The 20,583-nt window shown below is 40.4% G+C and overlaps 1 protein-coding gene and 1 pseudogene across 4 annotated transcripts; both read left to right on the plus strand.

The window, feature by feature from the left end:
* The window catches only part of LOC125752300 (elongation factor 1-alpha 1-like), a 758,580-nt pseudogene that overhangs the window by 731,288 nt on the left and 6,709 nt on the right, over positions 1 to 20,583 (plus strand).
* On the plus strand, positions 396 to 9,704 carry PTP4A1 (protein tyrosine phosphatase 4A1). 4 transcript variants are annotated; one of them, XM_035698162.2, is made up of 6 exons: positions 396 to 535; positions 4,639 to 5,186; positions 6,223 to 6,315; positions 6,633 to 6,763; positions 7,721 to 7,795; positions 8,241 to 9,704. In XM_035698162.2, the coding sequence occupies exons 2-6, from the start codon at positions 5,082 to 5,084 to the stop codon at positions 8,356 to 8,358; spliced, it is 522 nt and encodes a 173-aa protein (XP_035554055.1). In that variant the 5' UTR covers positions 396 to 535; positions 4,639 to 5,081; the 3' UTR covers positions 8,359 to 9,704. The 4 variants fall into 4 exon arrangements, with proteins under 4 accessions (XP_035554055.1, XP_025274928.1, XP_025274929.1 ...); XM_025419143.3 differs by lacking the exon at positions 396 to 535 and adding an exon at positions 870 to 1,257; XM_025419144.3 differs by lacking the exon at positions 396 to 535 and adding an exon at positions 1,023 to 1,257 and having other exon boundaries at positions 4,642 to 5,186.

Here is a 20,583-nt window from a genome sequence, read left to right on the forward strand (position 1 = left end):
GTGTAGCACAAAACAATTACGATGAGGCTTTACTTCTTAAGGGCCTAAATCATGAACACAGTGGAGCCACAGAACTGAAAATGAACCAAAAAAAAAAAAAAAAAAAAAAGCTTTAGCTTTGACGCAAAGGATTACAGCAGTCCTTGACATAACCAAAGATTCTTAATTTTTAAAACGCTTCCTTTTAGCAATGACTAACCTTTCGTTATCTGTGACAACACATCAAGTGAGCAGCAGTACAAAGGATGCATGTGATTTCGAAACGCCACGACGGAGCCAACTGCAGTTGCCCGCGTATGGAGTATGGAGGCGTGACCACAAGAAGACTCCGGGGAGCGTGGGGTTTCGTCCGCCTCACCGGGGACTCTCCCGCGCTCCCCCAGCAAAAGTTTGGGAAGTGCCCCCGGGGACAAGGGTTCACCGAGCGCAAGCCTAGGGCCGCGGCATCCACGGTGTTGAGTCACCGGCTCCAGCGGTCGGTCGTGCGACATAAATACGGTTTGATGACGGAGACGGCAGCGGCGCAGGTGCCAAGGTAAACCGCTGGCAAAGAGGACTGTGGTTTGACTCCGGGCAGAGTGAAGCAGGGTCGCGGCGGAGACACACTTGCAGCCCTAAAGGGATTGCGTTTTAAGTGGAGGCAACTTCAAAGCTGCGCACGTGACCTGTGCGCGCCCCTCGGCGGCTTTAACTATGACAACCCGGGTTTCCGGCCGATCGGCGGGAAGCTCCCCGCCGCCCGACCCCGCTCCCAGCGCTCGCCCACCCCCGGCTCCAGCCGCCCCCGGGTGCCCCCCGCCGCCCCGCCCCGCCCCGCCCGGGAGATGCTACGACTCCAGCACTTCGCCATTCATCAACCGGTTCACACCGGCAGCGGCCGCCGCGCGGTGACGTCCGCGGGGGACGGGCCTCCGCCCCCGCTCGTCGGCGCTCGGCCCGGGGCCCCCGGCCCTGATTGGTGGCCGGGAGCTCGCACGTCGCGCCGGCTATAAAAGGGAGGGCTCGTGACGCAAGGGCGCCTCGCCGCGCGTATTGGCTCCCTGTGCTGCGGGCCGGCTGGGCGACGCGCTCTTCTGGGAGCCGCTCACTGCATGGTAGAGTCTGGTGCCCCCGCCGCCGCCTGCGAAGCCGCCGCCGCCCCGCGACGACCACCGCTACCCCCTGCCCTGCAGCCGCCGCCGCCGCCGCCTGTGTCGCCGCCGCCTCGGGACCGGCTGTATGATTAGGCCACAATCTTCAATGAGTAAACATATTCCTGTGAGTATCCGTCGCACCGCCGCCCCCGGGGCCGGGGCTCCGCGGCCGGCACCCCCCGGCCCCCCCCCGGCCCCCCCGGCCCCTTTGTTCGGAGCCCGGCGTCCGCGCCCCTCCGCCCCGGCGCGCGGTTCCGGCGGCCCCTGGCAGCGGGGGCCCGGACGGCGGGGCCGGCTGCGGGGAGGCGGACGCCGGGGTCCAGGGCGCTGCGGGTCGGCGGTTGGCCGCCGGAGGCACCGGCCTCCTCGTCCGTGCCGAGCCGGGGGCGGCGGGGCCGGCGGGGGCGGCGGGGGCGGCGGGGCCGGGCCTGCGCGGCGGCTGGGGCGGTTTCGGCCACCGCCGCAGGCCGGGCGGGGCGGCACAAAAGCCGCTTTGTGACCGCCGCCTCCGCCCTTGGCCCTCCGGTCTGGCGCGCCCGTCCGGGTCCGGCGGGCTCCGCGGCGTCCCGAGGCCCCTTTGTTCGGCCGAAGGAGAGCGGCCCGCCTGGGGCGCGGGAGACGTGGCCCGGGGTGGGGCGAGGGTTGCGCGTGTCACTGCGGAGCCGGATACGGGGAGGGCGCGGCGGCAGGGTCGCACCGGAGCCGGGGCGGCCGGCGAGGCTGATAACGGTCTCGGCCGAGAGGGCTCCGGGGGCGGGGGCGGGGGCGGGGGCCGGCGCGGGACGCGAGCCTGGCGCGGCCACCCCTGTGCTCCGTGGCCCGGACCGGCGCCTCAGACAAAATGGCCTCGGCGTCCGCGCCTGACTGAAGGCGCGGCGCGAACCCGTGATTGCGGCGCGGACAGGGGGCGCCGCGGGCGGGCCCCGGCGCGGAGCTGCGGCCTTCGGGGGCTTTCCGCGAGGTGCCGCCTTGCGGGGGCTGGAGCGCGGCGCCGCTGTAGGTGAGGAGGCCGCCTCCCTGCCCTGCCCCGCCCCGCCCTGCGCCCTGCGCCCTCAGCCTCCACCTGGTAATTCGAGCTGTTCCGGATTTAACGCCCCACTTCGGGCCGTGGATAATGGGAACAAGTCGAGTCTTGTCCTTTCTCTGGGGCGAGTCGCGGAGAGAGAGATGGTCCGGGTCTGAGCGCCCTGGGAACTGCCAGGACTACTGTTGCACCGAAGCGAGGGAGTCCACGGCCGGGCCCCAGTGTGCGCTTTGCCTGCCAATCCTGGGGGCCCTGGATGGCGCCTTTTAATCGGGGACGACTTAGAACTGGTCCCGAAATCCTTGGTGTAATGTGTTGTTTGCCTGCTTTTTTGGCTTGTGGCAACAGTAGCCGGCCAGAGCCAGAATTCTGAGGTTTATCTTCTCTCCGTGGAAGCCTTCTGCCATTCCAAGAGTATTAAGTTATTTGCGCTGTAGTTGGAACCGCCGACCTGCCTGGGATCCAGATTCTGAGGCAATGCTTCCTGTTACTCTTTTCCTTTTTTTTACGAATTGTGTTTGATGGCAGTAAATCAGTTGAAAACCAAAAAAGCTAGGTAGTTCCCAAGAGGAAAGCAGCATTGTATGTATGCTCTAGGCGAGACGCGTTACCCTAAGTAGATCTGGGGCAAACTTTCCAACCAACTATTGCGCACAGTGATTATACGGATTAAGGGCTTTGACTCTGCAGTCTGAGAACCAGACTTAAAGCTGCACAGAAATTGCTTTGTTTCCCCCCTCGCGTGTGTTATTGTGATTATATCCAATGATAGGTGGGAAGGGAAAGAAATGCCTTGGTATTTCCGAGCTGCCTATTGTGGATAGTTTTTCCTGTGGCGAGGAAATTGGTAATGAGGGAATGAATGCTTGGGGCAGAACAGATGTTAGGGAGTTGCGGTCACTGCTCCGTCGGTGGAAGTTCCCCCCCGGCCACTGGATGGCTCCACTAAGTGATTTCTGTTGCTTTCTCTGCCTACTGATGAAACTAGCCTCTGTGAATAGAGAGGGCCAAATTCAGCTGTAACAGGAATTTTAGCTATTAAGCGTGGAAGTCCTGATGTGAAATACTGTCTTTCTCAAACATCTGCTTTCAATTGAATAAAGATAGAATCTGTGAATCAGAATACCGAGCTACGAGTCCTTGCACTGAACAGCTTCACAAATGACTTCTTTAATTCATTGTGTGTCCCGGAAAGGCTGCCAAAATTCATTTATTCTGAGGAAGTTAGTATTTAGGATTTGAGGTGAAAGTGTAACAAATTACTTTCCAGATTACTGCAGTCTGTAATAGAGCCACAGTCCTTAATGGTAGTCACTAATGTTTTAATCCAGCTCGCGAGTACATGAAGGTACAGTCTCAGAGGGCTCATTTGAACAAATTTGGAATTTGGAAAGTCCTCTTTCTTCTGAGACAACCTTGTAAGAAATGACTCTTGATTTAGTTCCTTTGACAGAAAAATGAAATGGTTTTTTGACTTGATGTTTTTCAATGATCTGCCAGATCTCCATATAAATTCTTCGAAATCTAGCAAAACTATTCTAGAAACTGTAACTAGCATGGTGCGAAATGCTATTTAAAGGTGCAAAATGAAAATAGCAGATAGTTTGAGTTTAACTTTAAGCCTTTGAAATGCTTATATTTAAACTAAGGGAATCTTTCGTTAAAAGATTTTGTTTGGTAATTTGCCCTTGAGTGTACATACAGTGTTTGGGGCAGTGGCTGGCACTTGGTGCTCTTGTTAACCTATCAGTTTTTCTTACTTCTCTCTTTACTCCTAAGCGCACACAAGTTCATTAACTTCCAGAGACTCAGATAAGGAAAATCTGTTAAAAGGGAATTATAAATTAATAGGTTGCTAGAGATCAAATGAGATAATAGTGTTATGTGGAAGCATTTTGAAAACCAGTTTCTTTTTTTCTTCTTAACATATTGGTTGAGGGGTGCCTGGCTGGCTGAGTCAGTACAACGTGGGGTTGTTAAGTTCAAGCCCCACATTGGATGTGAAGATTACTTTAAAAATTAAAAGAAGTATATTGGTTGAGTCTTTAGAGGTGTAAGTAAATTATGCAAAGTTTTCATTAAGTTTACAATATGTAGAAATATTTTATTGGAAAAATCAATGTAGAACGTTTGTAGATTTTATAACATTGTAAAGCCACCAACTATTTAAAAGGAATAAATAATGGAACAGTATGTGTAGGTGATCTTGTCTAAATATAACGCCGGTGTTCTTCGAGGGGTCTATGTATTAGGTCATTAATTTCAATTAAAAGTAATCTACTTGTGGGTGCTTGTTTTATGGTTATTGATTTAATTTGCAATCACCCTTGTATTTCTGTGATTTAAGTAAAAGTTGAAAAGGTGGCTTGGGCCCAAATTTGAAAAGGTGATTGTGCACTTAAATACTACAAAAGCATATAACGTGTTCCTTTGAATTGGAAAACAACTTTTTTCTTCTCTCTCTTTTTTTCTTTTAAACAGCAGTTCTGTGGTGTTCTTGGTCACACATTTATGGAGTTTCTGAAGGGCAGTGGAGATTACTGCCAGGCACAGCACGACCTCTATGCAGACAAGTGAACTGTAGAAATTCATTACTACTCCACCAAGAAGCCCCCATAAGAGTGGTTAACCTGGACACAGAAGTGTTGAATTGAAATCCACAGAGCATTTTACAAGAGTTCTGACCTGGATGGGGTAAACCTCAGTGCACTTCCTTTCTATTGCCTCAGTATTACTGGATTGAAGAATTGCTGCTTCTTGTTAGGAGGTTCATTTCATTTCCCATTACTCCCAACTTCATACTCAAAGCACTGAGAATTTCAAGTGGAGTATATTGAAGTAGACTCAGTTTCTTTGCATCATTTCTGTATTCAATTTTTTAAATTCTTTCATAACCCTATTGAGTGTTTTTTAATTAAATTAACATGGCTCGAATGAACCGCCCAGCTCCTGTGGAAGTCACATACAAGAACATGAGATTTCTTATTACACACAATCCAACCAATGCGACCTTAAACAAATTTATAGAGGTAAGGTTTGATACTTTTTTTAATGTCTTAAACTGATTGCGGTTTATGATGGGGCTTTTTATCAAACTAAACAGTTTAGGAAATTTTTACTGGTATACCTATATTTCAGGTCCCAGAAATGAAATACCAGTTTCTTCTTTAAGTTATACAGGAAAATAATTCTGTACATTTCAAAAAGGACATGTACTTGAATTAGTTTGGATTTGTAATAAGATCATCTAGTTCTTGCCTCACAGTTTGCCTGTTTTAATCTATATTAAGGGCAGTATAACAGTATGATTCTCATGTACAAGAAATTTATAGGAGGAAGGCTGCCACTTAAGAGATGATTTATGTAGTCTAATGACTAATACTGTAACCAGAGTTAGTTAATATCTTGGACCCAATTTGATGCTTAAAAGCCGACTTTTAGCTACTAATTATAATTAGTAATAATGGATTATGAACCTTAAAAAGGCTTGTAGTTTTAAATGCTGTGGGGTTTTTTCACTGTACTTACAGGGTTTTAGAATCTTTGGATGTACTTTTTAAGGTTCTGAATTACAGTGTGTACTTTGATGAGCAAAAGTTTAAAGAGTTAATGTAATCAAGCCAAGTCAGATTACTTGTGGTCATGAGTGATTCCTTTGGATTCTGTTTACCTTTGTCCCTGATTTGCTTCTGTCATCTCCATCTAGCCAGTGTTACCATGACTATAAACAACTTCCATATATGAAGGGCCACAGGATTTTTTTTTTCTTTTAACTTCTTATTTATTAAACATATGTCTAATATTCCCCTTTTATGTTATTCTAATGTTGTCATTTAAAACAAAAATTAACTTCCCAGGGTTGAGTCATGAATGTGGGTGGGTATGAAAATAAAATAAATAAATAAAAATAGAAAGATTTCACTTTCCTATAAAACATACATTTAGGTTATACCATTCATTCCATGATTTTCTGTCAACTAGCAATACCTTTTGGACAATTGGTGAGCAATAATAACGTAGTTATAAAAGACTTCGTTAAGTGTTTTTTATGTATGTTTTATCCAGGAACTTAAGAAGTATGGAGTTACAACAATAGTTAGAGTATGTGAAGCAACTTATGACACTACTCTTGTGGAGAAAGAAGGCATCCATGTTCTCGTAAGTGTTTAATAGTTTCTATGTGTTTATGAGATAGTGCTACAAAGTGACCAACTTCAAAAAACTTGATTTCTTTTTAAGTTATTACAAAAGTGTGCAGCATCTTAATTTCTAAATAAAGATGAAAGCTAAGCAAAGCTTTGAAGTAATGAGATCTTTATAAAGAATCAGCATTTATTTGCATTTCATGGACAGTGGGGTTTCATAAAATACATGTTTAAGCATATTAACATGCTTTTGAAGGTACTTGAGTGTTAGAATTATTAGTTGACATTTATATTTAAAAATCTAAAATGTTTATTCATTTTTTGATTTAGGATTGGCCTTTTGATGATGGTGCACCACCATCCAACCAGATTGTTGATGACTGGTTAAGTCTTGTAAAAATTAAGTTTCGTGAAGAACCTGGTTGTTGTATTGCTGTCCATTGTGTTGCAGGCCTTGGGAGGTAAGGCGATTTCTTAAATCTATTTAATGCTATTGGTCGTGATTCTAGTAAAAACTTGATTTTAGGTCTAGTAAAGATTCAGTTATCACTTTGTGAGTCAGTTTGCTTTGTTAGGTTACATATTAAACTAAATTTAAAAGTAGGTGAATGTAATAGAATAATGTATTCCAGGACAGCTGGAACTAACAAATGCTGTAGTTGTAATTTATACTTGTCTCAGTGAGCGCAGTTGCTCACAGAATAAATCGTGTGTGCTAGGTTATATCAATGATATTGGAATCATTGTCCAAGCTCATTGGGGGAAAAAATTAAAAACAGTTTCTAAGGTAGTTTGCGCTGCATATGGGTTGCTTTTGATAGCACTCTTGATCCTGGAGATTCCAACTCAGTGGGAACTCAACCACGTAATGCCAAAATAGCCATATCCAGATTTGTGAGTATCTACCACCATCCCCACCAGCAAAAAAAAAAAAAAAAAAAAAAACAGTAAAATGAACATTGATGCCCCTGGAAAGGGTGGTATGCAACTGTGTCACAATCTCATTGATAATAAACAAAAAAGGAAGCAGACATTTCCAGATCTTTAGGAAAAGGAGTTCATGACCTTTAAAAAAATTTTTTTTCGCTGCTTAAAGTCAGAAAAAAATTGTCTGCATTTATCAAGATTTACCCCCCCCCACCCAAGGTTGACCTCAAATAATACAAGTCTTAATTACTAAAATTATTTGTAACAATTAAGGGCATCATCGTTCATTTTTGGTCCTAGATAAAAATCTGAATTTGGTAGGGAAATGCTGATGCTTTATTAGTTTTTTAACATTATTGCTATAAGGTATTACATAGGAAGGGTAGTAAATGATAGTACTTTTAGGTTAAGGAATGAATGTTTATTAGAGCATTGAATTTTTCAGGATTTGATTTTGAAAAAGTGATTTATCAAAACTCTTACCTTACCAGAGCTCCAGTGCTTGTTGCTCTAGCATTAATTGAAGGTGGAATGAAATATGAAGATGCAGTACAGTTCATAAGACAGTGAGTATATAATGAATTTTCATTTCTGCATTGTCAGTGAATTTTATTATTGAGAAACCAGTTTTTTCTCCCACAGCCTATCTATCCATTATGTTCATTTTTAAGATAGTATTAAAACCAGGAAATAAGATCTTACTCTTTTTGCACTCCATGTAAATGCTCCTATTACAGAGATTCTAATCAATAAATTTGTCTTTTCTTGGCTCTCATATAAGTGGATATATAAATTTTTGACTATTGTAACCAACACTCGAGAATTTGGGATTTTTTTAGTACCCTTTTTCCATTTACACATGTGTGCCAAACTATACATTAAGCATAAAGTCACAGCATATGAATAAAAGATAAATTGCCAAGGCAGATGATAATTGGTGTATAGCATAGTAAACAGTAACATGGAGGGATTTTGCTTTAGTAACTTCATCTTTTGTTTCTCTTCATCCAGAAAGCGGCGTGGAGCTTTTAACAGCAAGCAACTTTTGTATTTGGAGAAGTATCGTCCTAAAATGCGGCTGCGCTTCAAAGACTCCAATGGTCATAGAAACAACTGTTGCATTCAATAAAACTGGGGTGCCTGATGTCATTGCCTTGGAAGTGGAACTTGAAACAGGACCTAATTTGTCATATATACATATTAGCCAATATGTTGGCTTGGTGATTAAGTCTAATGAAGCTTCCATAGGAGTATTGGAAAGCGGTTTTATCAGGCCACAAGTTTGATGGAATTGCAACCTCTATGTTTGGGTTACGATCAAACTATTTGGACACTTAGCAAAAGTTTCTTGCTTTACAGCATTTAAAATGTGCTTATCACTTGTACCAATTGACCTTTCCTGAAATCATGCAGTATTGAGTTATGTCTTTAAATCTATTCCCATGCCAGAATCTTATCAATATATAAGAAATTTAGAAAGATTAGGTGCCAAAATACCCAGCACAATACTTGTTGTATATTTTTAGTATCAGACAGAACTAAAATCCCAGGAACTATGAACACTCTGGACCTTATGTGGTTTATTCCTTCAGTCATTTCAAACATAGAAATTAGGGCCTATATGGTTATTTGCCTGCTCACTTTATGTTTACATCTCCCACATTTATACCAGTATACATCAGGTTTGCTCAACTCTCTTTTTTTTTTTTTTTTTTTTTTTCCTTTTTTTGGGGGTGGGGGGATTTTTACTAAGTCTTAAATGATTATTTCATGTCTTTCTACAAACTTCATTTTGTGCTGTTATGGAAAACCTCCATTTTGAAAATCTACGTTGTACAGAAGCACATGTCTTTAATGTCTCCAGACAAAAAAGCCTTACAGTTAATTTTAATGTTTGCACTTTGGGGTGCAACTTACAGGGAGGGCCTGAAAAAAGAGTGGGAGGGGGCTATTAAGTATTTTTAGTAAATGTTGCCTTTGTCTTGTGCAGAACATGTAGAATATGCTCTTTAATTTAGTAAATATTTTTTTAAAACGTAGAGATGCTTTGTTATTGTAGCTAAAACAATTCTTAATCATAAAATTTCTGAAATTCTTGTATTTTTTTTTCTTATCTGAAGTTGTTTACCAACTTATTTTTGTTTGAAGTGTGATTTTTTTTTCTCTTCCCAACCTCTCTTGCAAAAAAAAAAAAAGTGGGTTTCTGCTAATGAATTGAGCAGACATCTAATATTTTATATGCCTTTTGAGCTGTGTAACTTAATATTTGGATACTTGATAATTTGTTTTATTATGTAATTGATAAAATGGTGATGTGTATTAATGTTAGTTCAACCATATATTTATACTGTCTGGGAATGTGTGGTTATAGTTCTGTGGGAGAAATAATTTGTCAGTGTTCACCAGCTTGTAAAAATCTAGTGCGAGAGCTTAAACATCTAAATAAATAATGAAATGCATTTATCATCATTGAAATTGTTTGGCTTAAAGTTAACTTATTTTGTAGAAAATGATATAAATGAATTATGCTTCACTTAGTGCCATTTGAAGTATGACCTCTTTTTTTTAACAAATGAAGGATTAAATGAAGTTGACATTTAGTAAGCTCTTTACACAATTTAAGGTCATGAGAACTGCTTAATATTAAAAATACTTTCCATTATAGACTTAAAGGTTTACATCGTTTTGAACCAATGTACTATGCTGTATGGAGAAACTGTAGAGGAAGGCCTTAATTTGAAGCTCAGTTCCACCAAATAATAACTCCATTTTGGGCAACTTCTGAGCCTGTTTTCTCATTTGCAAGTAATAGATGTCTTTATAGGTTTTGATATTTGAACACAGTGTTTGGCACGTGAGGGCTTAATAACTGTTAAATTCCATTCGGTAATCTGAAGTACTTCCTTTGCATATAGCTCATGTTAATCTAAAAGGGAGAGATGTGTCTGTCTGATTTTTATTTTTAATATGTTACAACTGAGTAAAATGCAAAAGAAAATGGTAGTCCACAGAAGATTTTTGCTTCTGTCTCTTTATGCCAGTTTAGCACTTAATATACACCATTGTTGAAACTTTACAGCTGGCAAAAGAGATAAGAAAAGGTCTTTGAGGATCCTTTAGTTCCTTAAATCTTAGATCTTTTGTAATCAGGGCTAGTTATTTAACCTAGGTTTTTTTATTACTGTTTTGTTCTTTTTTAAACAGCCTACCCCTGAGGGTAATTTGATAATTTTGTGTAATTGATAACTGATAATGCTATTATCACACAGCCCATAAAACAGCATTTGTTTATTGAAAGGAGATGCCATCATGATTAATGAAACATCTCGAGTTTGAAACATTGTTGGTTTGCAGTATTGGATTGTGTGTGTGTGTGTGTGTGTGTGTGTGTGTGTGTATGGTGCTTAAAAATCGATTTATAAACCTCATCTGTACAGTATACAAATTATGAAATTTGTTTTTTATCCAGATATTTTGTGTCTTGTAAATATGACTACTTATAGAAATACCCATTATACATTCTGGGAGATTCCTTATATCTAATAAGAAATAAAATAGAAATAATGAGGTCTTGAATATAAGAAGTTATCAGATGATGTTTGAAAACTTGGTTACTTGGCTTTGGATAACAATTTACCTCAGTAGGATGATAGTAACTGCTATCATAGTAGTAAATAGTAACTAGTTGAATAGGCCTGTTTATAGGAACCATAATGCTGACAAGTAAAGTGAGTACTGAATCATAACAAGACACAATGCAGTCTTTTAGTTGAAAGCAAAACCTAGAAATAAGGTTGGTCATTTTTCAGTGCAGGGCAACCATTTGTTATTCCTAAGCCCCCTTTTTCCTAGAACAGTGCTCTTATTCCCACACCTTCACACAGCTCTATGCCTTGAAGTATCCAGCCCAGGCATGTGATCACATCTGGTTACATCACCTTTCTAGCCAGAGCACTTCAAAATGATAATGTCCCCATCAACTTGGCTTCAGAATCTTGATCTCTGGGATTTATTTTTAAATGTCATTCTATTCATCTGTTTTTAGGCCCATAAAAGTACAGCAGAAAACAAAGATGGTGTCACCAGATTTTGGTCTACAATAAATACTCCAGCCCTTTCCATAATTAAGAACACTTTCTATTGGAATTTAAGACAATGTAATTTCAAAGGGAAATGACAGGATAAAGTATTTTTTTTTACATGTAGACAAGTTCTTTTAAAAGTAGGTTTTGAAAAGAATACATGAAGTAGGATTTGCTGTACACATTTATACTGTACATTCCCTGATTTCTTTGAATAAATTGTGTGTGTGTGTGGTGCATTCTTACACCTGAATCGAAAATTAAAAGACTGGTTTGAAAATGTCTGACACCATGTTTCTGCATCATGCTTGGTGTAACTAGCCTCACCAGAACCCGGGAAGGAAAATATGTTTGCCTTCAATGAATTAAGCCAGTTTTGTGCAGTAAGTTATAAATGGAAGGATTAACAGTAATTCTACAATTCTATATTCCCAAGTTAACCAATTACTATTATTTAATATTTATTAAGGATCTTACTGTCAGGTAATTTTCATAATTTGATATCTTAAAATCCTGTATTTCCCAATTTTATACATAAAGGATATAAGCCTCCATTTACGGGACTATCATAAGTAGAATGCAGGGATTTGGGGCACCTGAGTGGCTCAGCAAGTTGAGCATCTGACTCTTCTGAGTTTGAGTCTGGCTCAGGTTATCCTCCCAGGATTATTGAATTGAGCCCCACTTTGGGCTCTACCCTCAACAGGGAGTCTGCTTGAGTTTTCCTCTGCTCTCCCTCAACTCTCAAAATCTTTCAAAAATGCAGGGATTCAAACATGTGACTATACACTACACACAGCTATGACTACATATCTCTGACCTTATTTATGTAATCAGTTAAAGGTTTTAGGAGTTCTTTGGATGACTGGGTGGCTCAGTGGTTGAGCATCTGGATTGAGTTCCACATCAGGCTCCCTGCGGGGGGCCTGCTTCTCCTTTGCCTAAGTCTGCCTCTCTGTGTGTGTCTCATGAATAAATAAATCTTTAAAAAAATAATAAAGGTTTTAGGAGTTTTCGAACTGCCTATGGAACTCCTTTTTTGAAAGAAAATACCATGTGATTTTGCAAATGTTTTCATTTTGATTGAACTTTTACCCTTTTTTATAGAAAAAAGACCCTTTTGAAGTAAGCAGGATAAGCTAATGCTGCATAAACAGAAAATTTAGATATTCCTTAAGTTCATATCCATTGTAGGGACCCCACCTGATGGAGCATCTTCTCTCTAGAACAGTGCTAGTTGTGACAAAAGGCCAAACAAGCTTTGATAATAAGTTCTTGACTAAGAAATCCTTCATAACACATTGGACAGAACTGGTCACAGTCACCAGCACAAAAAAATGCAATCTTATTGTGCTAGAAAGCTAGAAACACACAGCAGTAATTACTACCACATCAGAGTTTATAATTTTTTTTTTTTTTGAGGTAAGCTCTATGTCCAACCTGGGGCTTGAACTCAGCACCCTGAGATCAAGATTCACATCCTCTACCCACTGAGCCAGCCAGGTGCCCCCCACAGTAAATTTGTTTTTAAATAGTATATCCACAGTAACATCCCACATAACTGAAATATCAAGCATGGGAGAGAAAGTTTTCGAGCAACCAAAATAGATGTCATGAAGTTTAGGCATCCAAGTGTGTGCTTATTAGGGAATCAAAGGTGCTTATCTAAGCCTATTTAATCTTGTTTTATATTAACTAGCCAGCTTTGGTAGTTTGGTTTCCTGACTGACTAGAGGTAGTAGATATGATGCAGAACATGGGGAAAGAAGCACATGGGCAAGATATACTTACTTGTTAACCTGATACTAAAAGACTTGAACTATGAAAACAGCTGGATTCAAAAAGCACAGCCATTTGGGACACAACCAATGGTATAACTAACAGCCTTAGGCTTAGGCTTAGATAGCTCCGTTGACCTTCAGTCCTTCAATGTTTCACACAGAGCACAGAGCAATTACAGGTATTTCTGATTACCCTGAATCATCAAGCTGCAAACCATACATTTGGCTTTGTATGTTTTAAGGCAAGAAATTTTATAATTACAATGTTTGGGGCACCTGGTTGGCTCAATGGTTGAGCGTCTGCCTTCAGCTCAGGTTGTGGTCCTGGGATCCTGGGATGAATCCTGCATCTGGCTCCCTGCAGGGAGCCTGCTTCTCCCTCTGCCTGTGTCTCTGCCTCCCTCTCTCTCTCTCTCTTTCACAAATAAGTAAAATCTTAAAAAAGAAAATGTTCAAGGGATGTTCTTAGAAAAATGGTGCCATGAAAAAAGTTTGGCAAACACTAACCTAAACTTAGGCATTATTTACTGCTATATTATTTAGTGCCTTTAATATGTTAATGTGAATTTTGAAATTTTCCAAGCATACAATATAATGTATAATTGTTGAGTAAGTCAGCTCCCAGAAGGAAACAGATGGTACATTCACAGTGGGCAATTGAAACATTTAATAGACGGAAACCAACAAGGGAGAATGCAGTACTGCTACCATCTCCAGGCCATAAGAGGCAAAGGAGGGGAGAGCAGTTAACACTGGAGAGAACAGCTGAATAGAGAGGACTGCTTCACAGAAGCCGTGACTCTAGTAGGAAGACAGCCAACTAACTCGTGGCGATCCTGCAGAAGGGAGGTGAGAGACCCAGGAATAAATAGCTATCTCCATTTCCCCATCTCCTTTAATGTCCTGCTTATCTCCCCATTCTCCCTCAGCCCTCCTCCCCTTTAGCCCAACCCCAAGAGGAAGGCAGAGAGGAGGACAAAGGAACCTGGAATCTAAGATGACCATTTGAGCACAGAGCAGAAGGGATACTAGCTAGGAGAGAGGGGGAAACAAAATATTCTGTACAAGTGTGGATTCCTTTTTTTTACAGATGACTGCTTGGGACTACAGTTTTTGGGTTTTTTGTTGTTGTTTTGTTTTGTTTTTTGACTTAATTTATTTATGAGAAAGAGAGAGAAGCAGGCTCCCTGCGGGGAGCCCGATGTGGAACTTGATCCCAGGACCCTGGGATCATGACCTGAGTTGAAGGCCGACACTCAACCACTGAAGCCACCCAGGCATCCCGGGACTATGTATTCTGCAGAACATGTTTTCAGAAAACTTGACATTGTCCATTTATAGATAACCGAAGTAATACATATGAGCACACTTTTTAAAAAGTGACAATGGAAGAATTTACACTAATATGAAACAGCTCATTCATTCAATTTCAATTTAATCAAGTGTCAATTTTGGGGGGAGCAGAATATAATTTCTCCAACAAAATGGTAAGATAAATGGGACAGCATAATGTCCCATTTCACTTTTGCTTACAAACTATGATCACAGAGTTGGTCATTCTAGAAAAAATATTCCAAGACCTGTTCCCAAAGATCTTTCTTAACCAGTTATTCAGATAATTTGTCTTGAAGCTACTATGGCATCTACCATGGCATCCATATAAATTTTCTTCTTTCCAATTTTTAATTGATTTAACTTTACCAGAAACTTATGTGATAATAACTTTTGTGGGATTTGAACAATTCTCCGAAAGCACTTTCATTGACATCATACAATCCTGAAACATAAATTTCACTTGCATATGTTCACATTGTATTGTTGGCTACACTGGCAAGAAAATGACCAACAAATGGGTTGGAATGTAATTCACAATGCTACTGTTAATTAGGGAGTAATACTTGTAGAATAATTTTATAAGTGGATGTTCATTAATGAAAATACCCAGGGGCATCTGGGTGGCTCAGTCAGTGAAGCGTCTGCCTTAAGTTCAGGTCATGATCTCAGGGTCCTGAGATGGATTCCCACATCAGGCTCCCTGCTCAGCGGTGAGCCTACTTTCCCCTCTTCCTCTGCCTACAGCTCCTCCTTCTTGTGTTTTCATCAAGTAAATAAAATCTATTAAAAAAAAAAAAAAGAAAAGAAGAAAGAAGAAAGAAAGAAAGAAGGAAGGAAGGAAGGAAGGAAGGAAGAAGAAGAAGAAGAAGAAGAAGAAGAAGAAGAAGAAGAAGAAGAAGAAGAAGAAGAAGAAGAAGAAGAAGAAAGAAAGAAAGAAGAAAGAAAGAAAGAAAGAAAGAAAGAAGAAGAAAGAAGAAGAAAGAAAGAAAGAAAGAAAGAAAGAAAGAAAGAAAGAAAGAAGAAAAGAAAGAAAGGGTGAACCTGGGTGGTTCAGTGGTTGAGCGTCTGCCTTTGGCCCAGGGCATGATCCTGCAGTCCTGGGATAGAGTCCTACATCAGGCTCCCTGCATGGAGCCTGCTTCTCCCTCTGCCTCTCTCTCTCTCTCTCTCTCTCTCTCTCTCTCTCTCTCTCATCTCTCATGAATAGATAAATAAAATCTTTTTAAAAGAAAAAAGAAAATACTGTATTTTGCTTCCCTGGGACTTAATTTACATAGAGACTCAAATAATGAATATATAGCTAAAAAGAGCTCCTAGTCTGAAGGAATAAGCAAGAGTTCACCTTCTATTTGATCTAATGAGATCTGAATAGGTGCGACTCACTATAATTCTTTTATTCAGTTGTCTGTGTTCATCAAAAACCTACTAGAAGTTTTCAAACTAGAAGCCCAGCCAAACCGTTGATAAGAACTTCACCAATAACTCCCATTTCTTGTCAGCCAAGAATTCAATTCACCCTGAGAGAAACAACTCATCAGTTGGTTTTTGTTATTGTCATAATGCAAAACCTACACATGACTATACTTAACAACTATTAACAACAACTAGGACCCCTGACCCGCGCTGCACCCTGTTTCAACATATTTAAATAACTATTTCTTTTGCAAAGGACAGTGTTTCAGAAAACTCCCTGCCCAGATATTTCTCTAATTTGAATTCAATCATTAAAAAAATTAGCATACTAAGAGCCCCTGGATGGCTCAGTTGGTAAGGGTAAGGGCCTGTTCTTGATTTCTGCTCAGGTCATGATTTCAGGGTTGTGAGCCCAAGCTCCATGACTCACCCAGCCAGGAATCCACTTGAGATTCTCTCTCTCCCTCTTCTTCTGCTCCTCCCCCCTCACAGTTGATCTAAATCAATCAATTTTTTTAAAGATTTTATTTCTTTATTCATGAGAGACACACACAGAGAGAGAGGCCGAGATTCAGGCAGAGGGAGAAGCAGGCTCCATGCAGGGGGCCCGACGTGGGACTCGATCCTGGGTCTCCAGGATCAGGCCCTGGGCTGAAGGCGGCACTAAACCACTGAGCCACCAGGGCTGCCCTAAATCAATCAATCTTTAAAAAAAAAGAACACATTTAAAAAAAAAAGAACACATTAAAAAATTAACATGCAAAGGAAAACAGCCTTATAAGACAAATTGTTCTGTTTTTACTAGTTACTATTTTATGACTTATATTTGCTGAGATTTATTCAAGTATTAAATGCCAAATGCAATTATTAAACACTTTTTATCAGTTCAAAGCAAAGGTAAGGAGCTCTTTTTCTTTTTAAAACACAGTAGAGATTCTTCTGGTTTGTTGTTGGGGCTAGGGGCAAGAAGAGACAAAATTCTCCTAGCCTTGAAAGAGCTATTGAATTTTTTTGATTGACTAGAATCAGGAAATTGTCCATTAATTCCATAGACATTCATTGAGTAAGCATTTTGTTCCATGTATTTAGCACTGAAGACAAAGTAACGAGGACCAACTTCGTCCCTGCCTTCATCAAATTTAGGGTAGGGATCAAAATCTAAACTTGTACTTTTGGGGATAGCATTATAAAAAGTGTATCTGAACAAAAATAACCCTCCCTACAGGTTCTGGATTGCAAAAGAAGTATATTGCTTCTGTCACAAAAGTATATTCAAATAATTTTCATGGGAAGCTACCAGCTGAATGTCATTAAAACACAGATTCAAAGACAGCAAATATTTAAACAATAATGATAGTTGTAGTTATGCCTCATACATCTGCTGTGCATGAAAATTAATACTGCCAGGCTTGATAGGGCTCTTTGGTGCATCTAAATACTCAAACCCATCACAAAAGTGCAGCTTTCACGGCAAAAACTTGACAGGGTGAACTTCCAACTTGGCATTGAGTTGCTTAACTGGTTGCACGTACAAATCAAGTTGCTCCTTACAAAGAATCTAAAATTACCAACAATTTCTACTTGGAAAATGATTCTGCCTACCAAATCTACCTCCTAATGGATGAAAAAATTCTATTCTGACTTAGTTCTAACAACTCTGAAGGTACAATCAATGAAGACTCTTTTAGACTTTTTGTTTTCTCTTTCTTTGAAAATTTCTTTTATTACTATAAATGTAGGCAGAACTAGTACTAATAACTTTTCATTTCTTGACAATACATGGTGTCATCAATTCCAAGCATTTGTGACATATTGGCTACAAATATCACTTACAAATTCATCACAGGAGAAAAAAAATTCTTTACTTGGTTTCCTTTGTTGAAATCCTTCTCCTTCTCACTGTCCTCACTTTCATGTAGTTTGCTTCTTAGTCCTTTCCAGCTTTTGGAAAGTTAAAGAGAGGCAATTGCTTCACTTACTGCTTTGTACTCACCTGAGAGGACTAATCATTTCCACCATGGTGTGGAAGGCACAGGTACAGTTAACAGGGTTCACAAAACTAAATAGTACCCCGTTCCTTTGAAATCAGCCCTTCTTTGAGTGATCTTTTTATCCTACCTGAGAGATACAAAAATAAATTCCCAAACCCAATAGAAAGTAAAAAGTAGGGGCACCTGGCTGGCTCAGCCAGTAGAGCATGCAATTTTGATCTTGGGATTGTGAGTTCAAGCCCTATATTGGGTGTAGGCATTAGTGAGGAAATAAAATATTTTTTAAAAGTAAAATAATTTTTCTAGCTCTTTGGCATTACTTTCTCTGAATTATAACTTTAATTTTTTAAAAAGATTTATTTTATTTATTTGAAAGGAGAGAGAGCATGAGTGAGAGAAGGGGCAGCAGGAGAGAGAGAGAGAGAGAGAGAGAGAGAATCCCAAGCAGACTGCCTGCTGAGCATGGGGCCTGACTTGGAGCTTGATCCCATGACCCCCAAGATCATGGCCTGAGATGAAATCAACAATCAGACACTTAACTGACTGAGCCACCCAGGTGCCCCATAACTTCAATTTTTGAAAATAAATAATAATGAGAAATTCTTAGACATATAGTCATTTGGTTTTTCTAACCTACTCTTACTAAGATGGTGATTCTCAAACTTAACCCTGCATCAGAATCACTGGAGGGCTTGTTAAAACACAGATTGCTGGACCCTACCCCCTTGAATTTTTAATTTAGTAGGTATAGTCTGGAGTTTTCATATTTGAATTTCTAACAAGTACTCAGATGTAGCTGCTGATCTTAGGAATAACTTTTTAGAACCACTGCTTTAGAAAAAGCTATTCAAATGCATAAGGAAATGGGAATGTTGACTTGGATCTACTATACGCAACCTAAACCAGAGCTTCTGTAGTAACCCAGAGGACTTGCCATTTACAAAGGCATGAAAAAATGGATTAGGGATGATGACACCACTTTCTATGATGAGCCCTGCAGTAGACATCTTCTGTATACCAGGAATGATAATAATATTGCAGGATCCCACAACAGAATTGCATCACCCAACTCCAAGGGAAAAAATGAGACCTTGGAGTGTTAGAGGTCAGGCGACAGTGCTGGACTGTTAGAGATAAGATAGATGAAATTACTACAATAAGCCACAGGGATGAAATAGTAATTAGGGTTTTGTTTCTGGGTTCTGTGGTAGTAACTAGTACATCATGGAATCCCTAGAAATGAAATAGGAAATGAAATAAATAGGCAGCTTACTGGGGTGCCACCTGACACCTATACTTTAGTATAGGTCTTCTGGCCAGAATATGTAATTCAAGTTCCTGTAGTGAGATTCATGATCTTTTCCAATTCCCAAATCTAAGACAGTTCAGAGTCTGAAAGGACTTTGCCACTCTTCTATCAACGTTTATGGTGAATTTTCCTTCAAATCTTCCCTAGAGTCTGTTTAACAACTGACTCTGCCCTGAGGAAAGGTAAATACCCAAAACTTCTGTGAATTATTTTTTTTTAAGATTTTATTTGTTTATTCATGAGAAACACAGAGAGAGAGGGGGGCAGAGACATAGGCCGAGGGAGAAGCAGGCTTCCCGGAAGGAGCCCGATGTGGGACTTGATTCCGGGACTCCGGGATCACACCCTGAGCCGAAGGCAGATGCTCAACTGCCAAGCCACCCAGGAGTCTTTTTTAAAGATTTTTCAACTTAGGATTCACATAAATTCCAAACATTGCAATCGGTTGGCATGTTTCTTTTAATTTATAGGTTCTCTCTCAATTACTTTTTTGTAATTTGTAATTTATTTGTTGAAGAAGCTGGATTATTTGTCCTATAGATTTTTCCATATTCCAGATGTTGGTAACTGCATTCACATGATATCATTCAACATGCTTATCTGTTTTGTTATTGTTGTATTTTCTATAAATTGCTAGTGATAAAGATTTGTTCAAATCAAGGTTTCTTTGTTTGGTTTTGGTAAGATGTCATCATAGGTACTCTTTTTAAAGTCTGAACCATGTGAATACATTTAAAAATAAACATATACAATTTTAAAACCAATTTTTTTCTGTAAGATAAAAACCATCATTTTGCCTAAGTAAAGTATAGCCTGCAACTTCTCCGAGTTGCAGACAATGATTAAGCATGATTTCGTTTTAAAAGATCAAGTTTGCTTGCCAATCCTTAGAGAACAATCTATCAAAAGCTATGATGCTATGGTGCCTGACTGGCTCAATCAGAGTATATAACTCTTGATCTTAGGGTTGTGAGTTTGAGCCCCATATTGGTTGTAGAGATTACTAAAAAAATAAATAAATAAACTTCTAATAAAGGAAGCTATAGGGTGCCTGGGTGGCTCAGTAGGTTGGGCAGTCCCACTCTTGATTTCTGCTCAGGTCCTGATTTCAGGGTCCTGAGATTAAGCCACTCCCTATCAGCTGCCTCGCCTCTTTCTCAGCATAGAATCCCTTTTTCTCCTTCTCCCTCTCCATCTGCCCCTCCCCCCACTCTACACTCCCTCTCTCTCTTTCAAATAAATCCTAAAAAAAAAAAAAAAAAAAAAAGCTATAATGTTAATGAATGACAGGATAAATAAGCCAATACTTTAGATTTGGCAGATTTCTGAAATGTGTCTTTCAGTGATTAATATTCTTAGTAGCTGGATTCAATCCTAAAAGTTAAGGACCCGATGTGTTTCCTTTCCTTCAAGTAGCCTGCATATTAGAACACACAACACTCA

Source organism: Canis lupus, chromosome 12, assembly GCF_003254725.2.
Source record: "Canis lupus dingo isolate Sandy chromosome 12, ASM325472v2, whole genome shotgun sequence".
NCBI classification, from domain to species: Eukaryota; Metazoa; Chordata; class Mammalia; order Carnivora; family Canidae; genus Canis; species Canis lupus.